Here is a 15,837-nt window from a genome sequence, read left to right on the forward strand (position 1 = left end):
GCTGGATGCCACATTGGCCAGCCCTCCTCCCTCTCCCCACGGACGCCCAGCATCTCTGCAAATGTGCAGCTGCCCGAAGGAAGTGCTGCAGGCCCTGAGGGGGTGAGATCAAGGGGTGAGCTGGGAGTGGCTATCAGCTCAGAAGTAACAAATAGCCTTCTTCCAGTGACAGAAGAAGGGAAGTGGGAGCGTGCAGTGCAGCTGTTGGGTGAAGAGAGCAGAGAGCAGTGCAGGGGCAGGGAGGTCGCCTGCCCGCAGCACAGAGGTCCCCAACTTCCCCTTCTTCGTGCAGAAGGCGGCGAGACGGCGGTGAGACAACAGCAGCTGCACAGGTCAGCCCCTCGGTCTGGGTCTTTCCATGCCCCACTCCCTCCAGATTCTGTCCTGACCCTTGGGTTCCCTAGCAGGCACTGGGCACGCCCCTGCCTGTGTGGTTGCTGGACTGGTGACATCCGTGGAGCCGCAAGGTGGGGACTCACCTTCATTCCCTTCACCAGTTCCTGGGCCCCTGATGACAACCCCAAATCTCAGGACTGTACAGATCTATGTTTCTGAAAAAAGGCATTTAAATTAAGCAGTGGTTGGGTGCTGGGTTCAAATATTTATCCCCCCCACCCCCCTACCCCATGTGGACTGGTGCAAGTTATTGAACTTTGCTTTTCTGCACCTGAGTTTCCTCATCTGTAAAATGGGGCTAGTCCAGTAACCCGCACCTCAGGTGACAGGGGTGAGGGCCTGGCACAGAGTTTATGTTGGGCGAATCAGAGCAGATGCGGTTCCTCTGAGTGACCTGGAAGGGAGCCTGGGGACAGTGTGTTCTCAGGCAAAGGCTCTGGACCTGGCTGGGTCACAGACCCCCTGTTGGGCACTGGTGGAGCCTCCTTTTCCCTGCCTGTGAAATGGGGCTGATAATGGCACCTGTCAGGACTTTCCTGCAGAGACCACAGGTTCACTTTTCACCCAGGCCAGGGGGAGGCCAGAAGTAGGGACTTCAGCCTTTGGTTGGCAAGAGCAGTTGCTGGGAGGGGCAGGCGGGGCCCTATCCAGGAATGCAGTGGCCCAGTGGAGCCTGGTGCTGTTGGGGAGAGGGTGGGCACAGCCAGCTCTGGATAGGAAGGCAGGGCTTCCGAGCTCTCCCGCCGAGTGTAGTCCTGGCTGGCAACCTTGGGTCAGAGCCTTAGATTCCCTGGAGTGTGGATCATGGAAATGGTTGTCTGAGTCTCTCTCCCTGGGAAATAGATGACCTTGGCCTCATTTTACAGATGAGAAAACCTGAAGCACAGAAAGGTCAAGTTCCTTGCCTAAGGTCAGACCTCAAGTGCTGAATACTGGAACTAGTTATCGAATTTACATCTTCTGAAGGCTCTGTTCTGCTCTCCACTTGTCGCCTCATCCATGCAGCAACTCAGCCACCAGGCCATCTTTAGGAGGCTGCAGCGCATTGTGGGAGAGAGCACTTGACTTGGAGTCTGGGTTTGCGTTTCGGCTGCCCACTGGCCTGCTGAAGAACCCCGGGAAAACCCTTGTGTGGTATTCAGTTTTGCCACGGTCAATGGAACCTTCTTGAGAGTCAGGTAAGGGATTTCTGTTTTCTAGAGGACCCCAAATAGCAAATCGCAAAAAGACGGAGATGGCTGAAGGTGTGAGGTAATGGTGAGTGGTGGTCTCTCTGAAAAGATGAGGCGGGGGATGTTGGAGGTTGCAAGCAGAAGTGAAGATTGTGGTTGCTCCTGGGAAAGGGGGTGGAAACCACAGCTTCTCTTTGGGTGCTTGGTGGGGGGGATGTCACTTCTGCTTTGGCCTTAATTTCCCCAGCTGCAGGGTGGGGTTAAGCTCCTCTTCGCTCTCTGTATGGCTGGCAGAAGCATGGCCAAGGGCCTGGGGACCCCGTCTTAGGGTCCAGACCCTGGAGGTCAAATCCACATCACTGTCTGGGCCTCAGTTTCCCCCTTCGTACTGTGAGGGGGTCTTTCCTACACTCTCGGGTTCTCAGTTTTCTCACCTGAAACATTCCAAATGGTTTCATTCAGTGGTTTCCTTTGTCCCCCCAAATCTTTTCCTTTAGTCGCTGAGGCTCTGAGAGGGTAAGTGAATTGCCCAAGGTAACACAGCCAAATAAATAACCTAATAGCCAAATAAATAAGAACCCAGCACTCTATGACTCCGAAGTCTTTATTCTCTTTTATTTATTTATTTATTTATATGTGTTATATTATATGTGTTATTTTTAACCTGTTCTTTCCGCTCAATGGTATGCTGTGCTCCTGTTTTATGTGGCTATTTGCATCGTAATTCTTAATAGTGAAATGGCAATCCGTCGTACTGTATTTTTTTAACTTTTAATTTTGAAACAATGAAAAATTCACAGGAAGTTGCAAAAAAGGTTTTGTGTGCGTTTCATCCGGTCTTCTTCAATGGTAACATCTTTCACACCTGAGGTACAATATCAAAACCAGGAAATTGACTTTGGTACAATTCACAGCCTTTATTCAATTTCATCAGTTTTTATGCACTGATTTATGTGTGTGTGTGTGTGTGTGTGTGCTTAGTTCTGTGCAATTTTATGACGTGTAGATTCTTGTCACCACCATCACAATGAAGATACAAAACTGTCCCATCGCCACAAGGCTCCCTAGTGCTGCTCCTTTACAGAAACACCCCCATCCCTAACTGTTGGCAACCACTAATCTGTTCTCCGTCTCTATAATTTTGTTATTTCAAGAATGTCATATAAATCAAATCATACTGTATGCAACATTTCGAGTTTGGCTTTCCCTTGAGACCCATCCAAGTTGCGAGAAACAGTATATTTTTCTAATTGCTGAGTTGTAGTTCATGGTACAGATGTACCTGAGGTTGTGTAACCATTCACCCATTGAAGGCACATTGGAATTGTTTCCAATTTGGGGCTATTGCGAATAAGGCTGCTATGAAGTTCTGCAACAAGAGAAGCCACTGCAAAGAGAAGCCCCCGCTCGCCACAACTAGAGAAAGCCAGTGCGCACCAATGAAGACCCAATGCAGCCAAAAATAAATAAATAAATTAAATTAATTGAAAATAAATAAACTATGTTGTGTGCGTTAAAAAAAAAACAAACAAAAACACTTAAGTGCCTGGTAGGGCTTGGTGACTGGTGAGGCTTCACCGTAAGCTTGGTCCTGGCTGTTTTATCAAGGAGCACCAAAATGTCAGTAGCTACAGGATACTTTTCTTAGAACGGTCAGTTCTGCGGAGAAGAATTTTCTCCTGCCTCGGAGCATCATTGCCTGGCTGCTGGCAGTCTTCTGGAAGCTGATTGGAGGAGGAGGTGGGGAGGGGATATGGCTTAATTTTCCTGTACCAGAACGGCACCTTGCAGATTCTCTCTGGTGCACTGTCTGCAGGGAATGTACTTTGTGTTGGAGGGTAGGGTTGAGGATGCAAGGGTGGTGAGGAAGGTTCCTGGATGCTCCAGGTGGCAGAGGAGATCTGGGGGCCCAGCTGGTCATTTTAAAAACTCACAACCAGCAGGCCCCCGTTTTTAGCCTCACCCTTCATCCCACCTTCAGAGGTTCCCGATGCTTCCAGCGCTCAAGTGCTCCCACAGTGGTGAGGCTTGACCTAGCTGTCTTCCCCGTGTCCCCTCCCCGATCCCCCCACCCGCTGTATTCACCTCTCCTTACTGCAAGCGCTTGGGTTCAACGTCTTATGGTCTGCTAACTTTTGTTTTTTTAAGCAGGTGGCCACCTGCTTTGCGGCCTCCAAGGTTTCACTGATATCTCTCATCTGCTGTTGTCTTCTTTCCCATTGTTCTGTCTTTTGTGGCTTTGTGTCTGTTTTATTCATTCACTCTCATTTTAGTGGAGTTTCGGGGGTAGGCATAAATTTGCTATGTTTAAGCAGAAGTTTATTAGTTCATTTTAACGTTAAAAAAATAAATTTATTTATTTATTTTTGGCTGCATTGGGTCTTCATTGCTGCACACGGGCTTTCTCTAGTTGCGGTGAGCGGGGGCTACTCTTCCTTGCGGTGCGTGGGCTTCTCATTGCAGTGGCTTCTCGTTGTGGAGCACGGGCTCTAGTTGCGCGAGCTTCAGTAGTTGTGGCACCTGGGCTCAATAGTTGTGACATGCAGGCTCAGTAGTTGTGGCTCCTGGGCTCTAGAGCACAGGCTCAGTAGCTGTGGCGCACAGGCCTAGTTGCTCTGCGGTATGTGGGATCTTCCTGGACCAGGGATCAAACCCACGTCCCCTGCATCGGCGGGCGGATTCTTAATCACTGTGCCACCAGGGAAGTCCCTATTAGTTAATTTTAAAACCGAGGGAAATGAGGGCAGAGAGGGACAGGTTCTTTTTTTTTTTTAAAACCAAAACATTGGATTTATTTTCACAAATTTGAACCTGACATCTTCATTCATAACTAACAGCTGCCATAGATCCTGGCAGTCACAAAAATAAGTGAAAATGAAGAGAAGGTTGCAAAGCAAGTGTTGAATACAGTACTTAACAATATGTTCAAATCCCATTATACTTTAAAATGGGCTTTGGGGGAATTCTTTGTGGACAAAGGCAGTGGTTTTCCTGATGTCATCCAGCTGCTGTGATTCTTGGTGGCCTCTGACCTCCCACGATTGTCATCAAAACCAGCCTTCTCCTGAAACTCTTAGTTCTCGTCTTTTTCTCTGCTCCAACTTTCGGATTCCCCCAGCTGCTGCTGCTGGTAGTTTAATCAGAGAGGGACAGATTCTTGCCCGAAGTCACATGGTGGGTGAACGACAGGGCTGGACAGGATTAATGACAAGCAACTCCCAATGTTCCCCTGGGTAAGATCAGAGCCCCGGGGAGGCCCCCAGAGATACCATGTTTTGGGAGGAGGATGTGTCTCAGGCAGAGCTGCAAATGATCAAGGACTCTGGAGTAACAGAGACATGGCTTCAGGCAGCCTCACGCAAAGCAAGACGCCTTGCTCGCTGAGCCACGGTTTCCTCATCTGTGAGATGCAGGAGTGGTGAGGATCAAATAAGATGCTGCGCGTCCTATTCTTGGGGTGTGCCAGATGCCTAGCGTTAGAGGTGGCTCTTTCACCGAGGTGACAAAGACATGCACCTTTTCCAGGGCGGGAGCCAGTTCTTGGAGGAGACTCGGTACAGGACATGGATCGCTGCGGGGCCCTTTTCCTCTGCCTGTGCCTCTTGATGTCTCAGAGCAGAACAGAGGGTAAGAGGGCTCCGCTGAGCTGCAAGGGCCATCCTAGCCTGGACCCCTGGCTGTGATGTGAAGCGGGGAGGCCTCAAACCAAGGGAGATTGAAAAGGGGCACTTAGGCCTCCTGGGGCAGCAGGAGGCTGGGGCGGAAGGCCCAGAGGCCGTGGGGCGGGCGGCGGGGCAGCTGCAGACAGAGACTGAGGCGGATGTCTGACTCTCTCCTCACAGAGGCATCCCAAGAAATCCTGCTCTGGATGAAGAGAATGGAGACGGCAGCCAGGAGCCGGAGCCTCACTTCTTTTGCTGAGTGAGTTGGGTGTCCCTCCTCTCCCTCCCAGAGTCAGCTGTGCCTCCACCCCCAGCTTGCACCTTGAATCCATGGCCCAGGGTTGGTCCAGGGTAGACTGTTAATTCATTTATTCAACACTCATTTATTGAGTAGCTACTGTGTGCCCGGCACCAAGCTCTGGAGACGTGGGATAGACACATCCCTGTTCTCATTGAGTTTACTGTCTGGTTGGGTGCCCTTAACCATGGATGCCATGAAACCAGGCGCAGAATCACGGGTCTCCATGCATTTTTCTGGGAAGGGGCTCCAAGACTTGGGCTGGGCTCTCCAGAGTCTGTGACCCAAAAGCCTAGTAGGTCAGGGTAAGAGGCCAATGCTGATGACTGACCAGGGAATCATAGGGCTGTGGAGCACTTCAGTCAGTGGGGAGCTGCCAGGGAAGGCTTCCTGGAGGAGGTGTCAACAAACTGGAACCCAGACAAGAGTTAATGGAAGGAGATGGGTGGGGTGGGGAGGTGAGAGTGTGCCAGGAACACTGTATGCAGAGGTCTAGAGGTGGGAGTGACGGGTGTGGGATGGGGGAGGCTGTGGAGAGTGCCACTCACCTCCATCCTTACCCCGGGCTCTGGCCACCTCTCTCACTTTCAGGCTCATCCATGGCCTAGAGTCAAGGCTACTCAATGCCAGCTTTGGGGGCCATAACCTCACTTTGCGGACGCATACCATCCAGACACTAGCCTTCAAGCTGGGCTGCAACTTCACTGGCCTCTCACTGGGAAGTGCTGCTCTGCAGCAGGTCCCCCAGGTCAGAGGTGGCCAGGGATTGGGGGTGGCCAGAGCCTCTACCCCAGAAATCCTCCGGGGGTTTAAGGTCTGGACTTTCCCCAGGGTCCATCGCCCACCTTCCCACCAATCAGGGCTCTGCCTTAATAGCTGTGAGTTGCCGCCTCTGTAAAATGGGGCTGACGTTCTTCATGTGAATGATGGAAAGGGGGTGCTTGTGGCCCCTCAGGGGCAGTGTCCTCTTCCTGCTTTTGCAGGTTCCTGGGGTGAGGCAGTCGTGGGAGAGGCCAGGGGAACGGGACACCTTTGAGGGCCCTGGTATGATTCCTGCTGAATACCTGGGTGCTGGGGGATCCATCCCCTCCATCTTCAGGGACCCAGCTGAGTGGAATAAATAACCCAAATTCAAGACCAGAACAGCCTGAAGGGAAGGCCTGAGATCGGGGGAAGTTTGGGTGGAGGTGCAGCCTGGCAGGAGAGGGTTCTGTGGGCGGAGGCTCCAAGGTAGGAGAGGCTCGGGGCAAGGCTGGGAGGGCTTCCTGGGGAGTGGGGAGCAGTGAAGGTGTTGTGGTGGGTCTGGAGGCTTCGGACACCAGGTGCAGCCTATCTCTGGCTCTCCACAGGCCCAGGTCCCACTCGCCATGCAGTTCCCAGCTGAGCTGATTCATGATGCCTGCAGGGTGCGCCCCAGGGAGCTGACTCTCATCTGCATCTACTTCTCCAACGCCCGCTTTTTTCAGGTCAGGGCCTGCTAGTAGGCCAAGCAGGGTGGATGTGGGCTCCTTCTTGGGGGGTCACTGCAGGCATGCATGCCACCTCCTGGCCTCTGGGCAGGGACCAGCCTACTGTGCAACTTCAGTCAATCAGTGCCCCTCTCTGGGCCTCTGTTTTAGCAAAATGGAAGGGAGGCATGATTATAATGTGCAAACGAGACCTAAGAAGTCTACTGTTTGTGTGCCTCTCCCTAGATGGGAGATAGACAAGTAGGTCACAAGATCTTTGTCCTCAGAGAGCTCTCTATCTCAACAGTTAGACCAGGACCTTAGAGACTTAATTTTAGCTTGAGGTTGATTATAACCATAGAGATTCAAAGGGATGGATGAGTCAGGGTGGGGTCAGGATGGCTCCCAATGAGCAGTCCTGGAGGGCTTCTGGAGGAGGTGTCTTTTAACCTTGGCTTTGAAAGTGAGTTAGGGTAGGGTGACATGGAGGGCATGAGGCTGGAATTCATTTAACAAATGGGAGGTGATGGTGGTGGTAGTGAGAAGACAGGGTTCCAGGTGGAGGGGGCAGCATACGCAAAGGCTGTGAGGCTGGCACAGCTGTACAAGTGAAAGCCATGCTGCTTGTTCTCATCCGGGGAGGAGGGGCTGGAGAATGGGGGCTCTTGGACCTCATCCAGGGTCTCCTCATGTCCCCTCCAGTCAGTGCTTCTTCTGTTGCCCTTCCAGAAAGACATCAATTCATCTGTGCTCAATAACTATGTTCTGGGGGCCCAGCTGAGCCATGGACAAGTGAGCAACCTCCGTGAGCCGGTGAACATCAGCTTCTGGCACAACCAAAGCCTGGTATTGTTGGGGCCACCCCCACGTCCAGCCCACCCCTACCCCCTTGTGGCTGTCCTGTCGAACACTGGTTTGATCAAACCCAGACTTGTGGAACTATCTTAGAAACAAGCTGCTTTAAATCTATCATACTTTGAAAATTCCTGCCAAAGAAATGAGAGAGAAGCTTTGACACACTGCATTCATCAGGATTCTTTGAATCGCACATGATAGAAAACCAACTCAAGCCAGCTTCTTGGCTCATGTACGTGAAATGTCCAGGGCTGTTCTAGCTTCAGGCACAGATATGATGCCGTAATGGCTCAGTCTCCATCTCTCAACAATGGTTTCCCGCCTTGGCTTTCCACTCTGTGGCAAGGTGGCAGCTGAAGTGCTGGACCTCCTTCCCCTCTTCTCAGCAGGCTCTTTCTTGCCAGTGCAAACCAGGATCCCATAACGGATTCTAAAGGTCCAGCTGGGTCATGTGTCATCCATCCCTGACCCATCACTGTGCCCAGGGGGATGGAACATGTAGATTGGCCAGAACTGGGTCACATGGCCCAGGGACTGGGCTGGATTCATTTGACCCGTCTTTGGGGGAGGGATGGGTCCCCAAGGAAACTACAGATATTGATGCCGAAAGAAGGAAGAAGGGCTGCTGGGTGGGCACAAGCCCTGATGGCATTCCCGAAAAGCCCCAGAGTCTGGCCATATCTTCTGTCAGCCTCATCAGGACCGCTCTGCACTCCCAATTTCTCCACGGTCCTTTCCTTTCATTCTTCTGGGCTTTTGCCCCTGTTACATCCTTGCTCCACTTCTGTTGAAATCTGATGTGTCCTCTAAGGCCTCAGTGCCCCAGCTGTCCCTTCCCTTCTCAGGACTCCTCTGCCTTTTCCTCCATGGTCTTCCATGGAGTGCCCGTTTCATTTCCCTCACCTTTCCACCCACAGGGCTTGGCGTCAGGGCTGTCTGTAGATGACTCTCTCTCTCCCCCACTGGGATGGGTCTGGACTGTCATTGTTCCCCATGGGGAGGAGGGGAAAGCGGACATTGATTATAGGCACCTACTGTATTGGCCAGAGCTGGGCACTCAAGATTTCTCATTGCCTTTGATTATTCCACCATCCTTGTGACTTGAGTATAAATGATCGCATTTTGCAGATGCATAAACTGAGGCTCAGAGAACCTCTGTGACTTTCCCAGGTCACTCTCAGAGTCCGTTGGGGAGGTGGGGCTGGAATCTGGTCTGTCTGATGCCAAAGCCCAGCCCGTGCCTGGTAAAATGTTGACAAGGGTGCAGCTGAGTCACCTTCGGCCCCCATAATTACCAGACCCTCCCTGATCCATGGCCCTCCCCTCCACCCCCTGGATGCACCCAATTCCAGCATCTCCCCTTAGGAAGGCTACACGGTGACCTGTGTCTTCTGGAAGGAGGGAGCCAGCAAGCACCACTGGGGGGCCTGGAGCACTGAGGGCTGTCACACAGAGCAGCCCTCACCCTCCCAGGTGCTCTGCCGCTGCAACCACCTCACCTACTTTGCTGTTCTCATGGTATGTGTGCATCTAGCCTGGGTGAGGGTGCTCAGAGCTGCAGAGGGCCCCCTATCCAGGACAGAGGAGAAAGGCAAAAGCTGGTGCAGGGGGCAGAAAATCCAACTCAAATGGGCTTAAGGAAAACAAAAAACCAGAACACCTTATGGGTTCATGTTCCCGAAAAGGCTGGGTTAGGCTTCAGGCATGTCTTGCTCTAGGGGCTCAATGTCACCAAGATAGGACTCTATCTCAGTCTCTCAATCGTTCTTGCTTTGTGTTAGCTTAGTTCTCAGACAGGATCTCCCCATGGGCTTATAATATGGCTGCTGGCATTTCCTGTTTTATGTCCTACTAGGTTCAGGTCAGTAGAACGAGAGCTCTCTCACCGAATTCTGCCAGCCAAAGCCATAGGATTGAGTCCCACAGGCCTAGAGTGTGTCCCATGCCCATCCCTTAACCAATCACTGTGGGCAGGAGGAGGGAAGGCTCTGATAGGCCAGGCCTGGTGCACCTGACTACACATAGTAGGAGAAGTGGAGGGTCCACCCACGTGCGGGAGTGAGGGAGGGGAGGAAGGGGAGATGGGAGTTGGGAGGCAGAAAAGCCGCTGTGTCTGCTGTGGCTGTTTTCAAGTCAGGACCACGGCTAGGATTGTAGGGTAGGGGGGCTTGAAGCTGAGGTCTTGGCAGGTGTCTTTGATTTAGGCAGTGGAGGGCATTTCCATGCTTCTGGCTCCCCTTCCCTCCCACAGCAACTCTCCCAGGCCCCGGTCCCTGCAGAGCTGCTGGCGCCCCTCACATACATCTCCCTGGTGGGCTGCAGCATCTCCATCGTGGCCTCGCTGCTCACTGTCCTGCTGCACCTCCTTGCCAGGTATTCCCCTGCCCTCGTGCTGGGCCAGCCCACCCGCTGCTGCTCAGCACCCCTCCTTCTTTCCTACTTGGGCCCCCAGAGTCAGGTGGGCTTTTCCAGAGTGCAGAGGCTGGGAAGCAGGAGACCAGCCTCCTTGCGTGTGGCTGTTGTTGGGTCCCTGCCCCTCTCGACCTGTGTCCCGGTCATTACGTGTCTATGAGCCCAGGGGGTGGCGCTGCCTGGTGACGTCCGGTCACGGAGGGCCACGCCCCCACCCGCAGGAAGCCGAGTGATTCCATTACGTGCATCCACGTGAACCTGCACGCCTCGGTGCTGCTCCTCAATGTCGCCTTCCTGCTGAGCCCAGTGCCGGCCGTGCCCCCCGTGCCTGAGTCAGCATGCGTGGCACTGGCTGCCACCCTGCACTACGCGCTGCTCAGCTGCTTCACCTGGATGGCCATTGAAGGCTTCAACCTCTACCTCCTACTTGGGCGCGTCTACAACATCTACATCCGCCGATACGTGCTCAAGCTCTGTGCCCTGGGCTGGGGTAAGCACGGTCTCCCTCTCGCTTGCTTCCTGAGGCTTCCAGCCAGACTGGGCGTCTGTCCCCTCCTGTCCTCTTTCTCCTCCACTGCCATGACCACTGGTCACCACCCCTGCCAGCACCCACCGCCGCTTCCTACATGACTATTCTTATCACCACTTCCACCTCCAAAGCATCTATATCACCACCACTTCCAACACCACCGTCACCTCCACCATCCTCAGCCTTGTGTTCACCACCATCTCTGGTACCACCATCATCGGCGTCTCTATCACCATCCTAGCCCCTGTCTTCACTATCTCTTTCCTCACCGGTTCCCAAACCCTCTCTCCCATTACCTTCCAGCCATCACCTCCCAGTGTGACCACTACTACTGCCGCTACTGTTCCACCCTACAGCCCTCATTCATATCAGCCTTCTCCAAGACCACCAGGCTAATTGCTCTGAGGCTGGACCACGTGACAGCGGCTGGGGACTCAGAGCGATCTCTTTCCCTCCCCTCCCCCCACCCTCTGCTTGCCCGGTGGAATCCTGTTTTAGCAGCCCCAGGAACCCATGACCAGCCCATCTCTGGGGTCTCCTGACAGATACTGAGCCTCTGTCCCACCCCTCAGGGGTCCCGGCCTTCCTGGTACTGCTCCTTCTTGCCGTCAAGAGCTCAGTTTACGGACCCTACAGGATCCCGCTCTCCGACAGCCAGGGGAACAGCACGGGCTCCCACAACACGTCCATGTGAGTGCGCTCACGGCTGCGGCAGGCTCCCTGGCTCTAGTCCTGGGGCTCTAGACGGGGTGCCTTGTAGGCGGGACACTGACTGCAGGGCAGGGAGGGGACTACTGCTTACACGGGGCGTGGTTTCCAGGGGTCTTTGCCACGCCCCTTCTGCTGGATCCCTAAGGTCTCCTGCAGGACGGGTTCACTCTCTATGCTAGTTCTAGGAAGCACATGGGCCTCCAAGGCCAGGCCGGGGCAGGGGGGCCTTTGCCCCTCCTGGCCGCTGGCGGCCAGCGCCCCTCTGGCTCTCAGGCCGTGCGGTGGAGCTCAGCCTGTGCCTGGCTCTTCTCTCTCCTCACCTCCGTGCTTCGCTCAGGCGCTTGGCTGTGGCCCCCCCTGACCTGTGCCTGGCATGGCACTGCCAGCCCTCCAACCCTCCTAGTCAGAGAAGAGAGTGTTGTGGGGATTGGGACACCACAGGCACCGTGCTCAGAGTGTATGTGGGGAGGGGGCGCAAGGTGGTTTGGGGGACAGACTCTGTCGCCCCTTCCCGTGCCCTCGGACATTAACCTCTTTCTTTTGATGAAATGTTTCTAACAGTCAACATAGAGGGAGTAGCTTAACAACCCCCTGCAGACCCATCACCAGCAGTTGGCCGTCTGGCCCTTTTCCCTCTCCTGGCTGACACCAGCTCAGGACGGCTGAGGGCTGGCTCTGAATCCTCACAGCAAGGAGCAGGCCCCATTGTCAGCCCTCGTTTACAGTTGGGGAAACTGAGGCACAGGCGGCTGAAGAACCCTGGCCAAGGAGACCCAGCCAGTTGAGGGCAGAGCTGGGACTTGGCTCTAGAGCCCGGCCCCCAACCACTGCCCATCCCAGTCTCTGGGAGGTGAGGGCTCTGGGCACGGAGTGAGGCTGAGATGGGGTTAATTCCTCTCTGTGAGGGTGGGGGTGTTTTCTCAGAGCAAGTGTGACTTAGGACTCTTTAAACGTGTGTTTTTATTGTATAACACGTGACATGGCAGAACTGCAGTGATGCTTCCACAGAACAGGAAGCACGTTTAATGCAGGGATGTTAGCGAGCTCCCGCCCGAAGAACCATCTCCTTCCCGGTCTTCCTCACCTCTCCCTCTCCCCTCTCACCCTGGACTTTGTGACTTTTATTCTCCTGCATTTAAAAAACCCTTACTACATATATATGTCTTTTTTAAAAATTCTTTTACATTTTTTGTTTTATTTTTTAAATTGAAGTATAATTGACATATAACACTTCATTAATCTCAGGTGTGCAACATAACGATTTGGTTGTATATATTGCCAAATGACCGCGACAATAAGTCCAGTTAACATCTGTCACCAGACATACAGAATTGATTTTTCTTGTGATGAGAACTTTTAAGATCTACTCTCTTCGCAACTTTCAATTATGCAATACAGTATTGTTAACTGTAGTCACCATGCTGTACATGACATCCCCAGGACTTATTTATTTTACAACTGGAAGTTTGCAACTTTTGACCCCCTTCACCCGTTTTGCACCCTGTCCCCCCCTCCCTGGCCTCTGGCAACCACCAATCTCTTTTCTGTATCTATGAACTTGTTTTTTTGTTTGTTTGTTTTAGATTCCACAAGTAAGTGAGATAATACGGTATTTGTCTTTCTTTGACTTATTTCGCTTAGCATAATGATCTCAAGGTCCATCCATGCTGTCGCAAATGGCAAGATTTCCTTCTTTTTATGACTGAATGATACTCCATTGTGTTTATGTGTGTGTGCATGTATACAGAACATCTTCTTTAACAGCGATTTTTAAAAACCTTGAAAATAACTCCAGTGCCCACTGACAGGACACCGGACTAGTACATGCGATAGAGCCACCCCTGTCAGACAAATCATCTGGCAGTGAAAAGGAATGGTCCACCACCACACTCATCCACTTGGGTGAACCCCCAAAATCATGTTCAAGGACTCTGTGACTGCAGTGAAAGGAGCCCGAGCAGGTGATCGTGACAGTTAGGGGCTCAGGCTCTGTGCTTAGACCGCGGGGCTTCAAGTCCCACCTTAGGCAGGTGTGCGTTTCTAAGCCTCATAGGGTCACCATGAGGGTCGCATGGCTGATTCACGGAAATCACGTGACCTGGTGGGGTAAAAGGCAGCACCTGCCTTGAAGGTGTTTGGGGGAAGCAGAGGCCGTGAAGACCTCGCGGAGGGTCTAGGACCAGGGCTGGGGCCACTGTCAGGGATCTCTCTGACCTTCCCTCTGCCCTCGGTGGAGTTTTCCTGCTGCTCCCCCGGCTCCTCAGTCCACACATGGAGAGCGCCCCTCCACCCAGCTGTGAGTTGCAGCAGCTCAGGGAAGGGCCGGTGGCCCAGTCCAGGTGGGGAGGGGCTCCTGGCACCGCTGCACGAAGATGGGGATGAGATGTTGATAATCGTGTGGTGGGTGGAAGGAGAAGTTTCCAGCAAAGAGGACCATGGACCAATGATGTAATCAATACCTTATAAGTTGACAGTTGGGCTGGGCGTGGAAGGGGGAAGGGTTAGATGTTCAAGGGAGGAGAGAGAGAGTTTTCAGGTGGGTAAGAGAGGGTAAAGGAGGCATGCAGAGGCTTCAGGCATGGGGCTGAGGTGGCAGGTGGGTCCTACCTGGTGGCCTGGCTGGAAAGCTGAGCCCAGGACTTCACCACGTGTGCAGTCAGGCAAGAAATGACGGGTCTGAGCCGGAAGACCGGACCAGGTTCAAGAGGCAGTCCAGAGGCCCAGGAGACCGTGGCTTCCCTGCCACCAGTCTTGGGAACCACACCAACCCCAGCGCTTCGCCCCTCCCTTGCAGATGCTGGGTGCGGGACGCCTGGGTGCACGGTATCCTGGTCATGGGCTCTGGTGGCCTCACATCCCTTTTCAACCTGGTGGTGCTGGCCTGGGCGCTACGGGTCCTGCACAGACTGCGGGCGCAGGAGAAGGCGCTGGGTCCCCGGGCCTGCTGGGATACCGTCACCGTGCTGGGCCTCACCGTGCTGCTGGGCACCACCTGGATCTTGGCCTTCTTCTCCTTTGGTGTCTTCCTGCTGCCCCAGCTCTTCCTCTTCACCACCTTCAATTCGCTCTACGGTAGGGCCTGTGGTTGACGTGGAGGAAACCCCAGGGGGGTAGTGTACAGCTGCTACATGTTTACTCCTGAAGGGCTCCAGGTTGAGGGGGTGAGTCAGGGGCTGAAATCTGGGCCCTGACAAGCTGGTTTGGGGCTACGCCCGCCCATAGGAAGGGGCGCCACCTTGTAATTTGCACAAAGGCAGCCTATGGGCTAGCGGTGGCTGGTCCTCCAGCTCCTACGCCCGGTCCCTTCTGGCCTCCAACAGGAAGGGCTTCTGAGAATTACTGCTGGGCCTCAGGGAGGCCCCACTTACCTCAGCCAAGGAGGTACCTGGATCTTGGAGGAGGCCCCACGCTGTTCCTGAGACGCTTCCACTAACCAGTCTTTTCCGTGCAGGTTTCTTCCTCTTCCTGTGGTTCTGCTCCCAGAGGCGCCACTCAGAGGTGGAGATGGAGGCATTCTGCTCCTCCCAGATGGTGCAGTAGTCTGGACTGTCTGGACCTCCTGGCCTGGAGCCCCCAGCTTCTCTGGCTGCCTGCAGCCGGAGGCCCTGGCTTCCACTCGAGAAGATGGCAGGCCAGCTGCTGGACACCAGAGGCCACTGTCACCTCCAGGGGGCCTTTTCCACCTCCATGCCTTCCCCAGGCCCAGAGGGCCGCGTGTTGCTCTCCGTCCCCAGGCATTCTGCTCTGGGGCAGGTCCAGCCCCACCTGGGGGCAGCAAACTTGCCCCTGGTGCCTGGGCCCAGCTGGCCAGGCCTATGGCCAGAGCACTGGCCTGGGAGTCAGGAGGCCACGTTTCAATGCCTTTCTCTGAGTTTCACTGTCTGACCTTGGGCCTGTCATTTCTCACTGACCCTTGGTTTCCACATCTGTGACATGGTGGCAGATGGCTCTGGTCCTGCCTAATCCCAGAGCTTTATGCAGATTCCATGGCACCAGGGAGGACGAGGTCATAGTGGCGTGGGGATCGCCACCCCGGCCTGGGCCTGCCCTTGAAACACCTGCTGGGCCCTGCTTCCTTCCTCCGGGAGAGGGTCAGCCTTGGCCGGGGGTCCCCAGCCCAGCGCTTAGAGACCCACCCAGTGTGTGAGACCTCACCAGCCTGTAACTGAGGCCTCTTTTCCTTTAACCCCCAAATTATGATGACTCTAACTCCAAGTCCACCCTTTCCAAAGATCAGGAAGTCCAGTCCTTTCCAGAGGCTCCTCTTCCAGCGTTCCCCAGACCCCCATAGGCCATTAAGACCAGCAGCTGGGGCCACAGGGCTTCCTGGAGGTGGGAGGGGAGCACCTCTTTC

At 54.0% G+C, this 15,837-nt stretch overlaps 1 protein-coding gene across 1 annotated transcript; it reads left to right on the forward strand.

Annotated features, from left to right (window-relative positions):
* The first annotated feature begins 245 nt into the window (after nucleotides 1-245).
* On the forward strand, nucleotides 246-15,145 carry ADGRG5 (adhesion G protein-coupled receptor G5). The gene is made up of 13 exons (XM_060001018.1): nucleotides 246-332; nucleotides 1,402-1,574; nucleotides 5,094-5,195; nucleotides 5,411-5,489; nucleotides 6,120-6,276; nucleotides 6,878-6,994; nucleotides 7,706-7,822; nucleotides 9,197-9,349; nucleotides 10,083-10,204; nucleotides 10,465-10,733; nucleotides 11,345-11,462; nucleotides 14,278-14,555; nucleotides 14,935-15,145. The coding sequence occupies exons 3-13, from the start codon at nucleotides 5,132-5,134 to the stop codon at nucleotides 15,021-15,023; spliced, it is 1,563 nt and encodes a 520-aa protein (XP_059857001.1). The 5' UTR covers nucleotides 246-332; nucleotides 1,402-1,574; nucleotides 5,094-5,131; the 3' UTR covers nucleotides 15,024-15,145.
* The last annotated feature ends 692 nt before the right edge of the window (nucleotides 15,146-15,837 follow it).

This window comes from Delphinus delphis, chromosome 20 (assembly GCF_949987515.2).
Source record: "Delphinus delphis chromosome 20, mDelDel1.2, whole genome shotgun sequence".
In the NCBI taxonomy this organism is placed as follows: Eukaryota; Metazoa; Chordata; class Mammalia; order Artiodactyla; family Delphinidae; genus Delphinus; species Delphinus delphis.

Coding starts and splice junctions, on each gene's coding strand:
- ADGRG5 (XM_060001018.1), top strand. CDS start 5,132: ATGGATCGCTGCGGGGCCCTTTTCCTCTGCCTGTGCCTCTTGATGTCT. Junction 6,277..6,877: donor CTCTGCAGCAGGTCCCCCAG/GTCAGAGGTGGC, acceptor GGCTCTCCACAG/GCCCAGGTCCCACTCGCCAT. Junction 9,350..10,082: donor CCTACTTTGCTGTTCTCATG/GTATGTGTGCAT, acceptor TCCCTCCCACAG/CAACTCTCCCAGGCCCCGGT.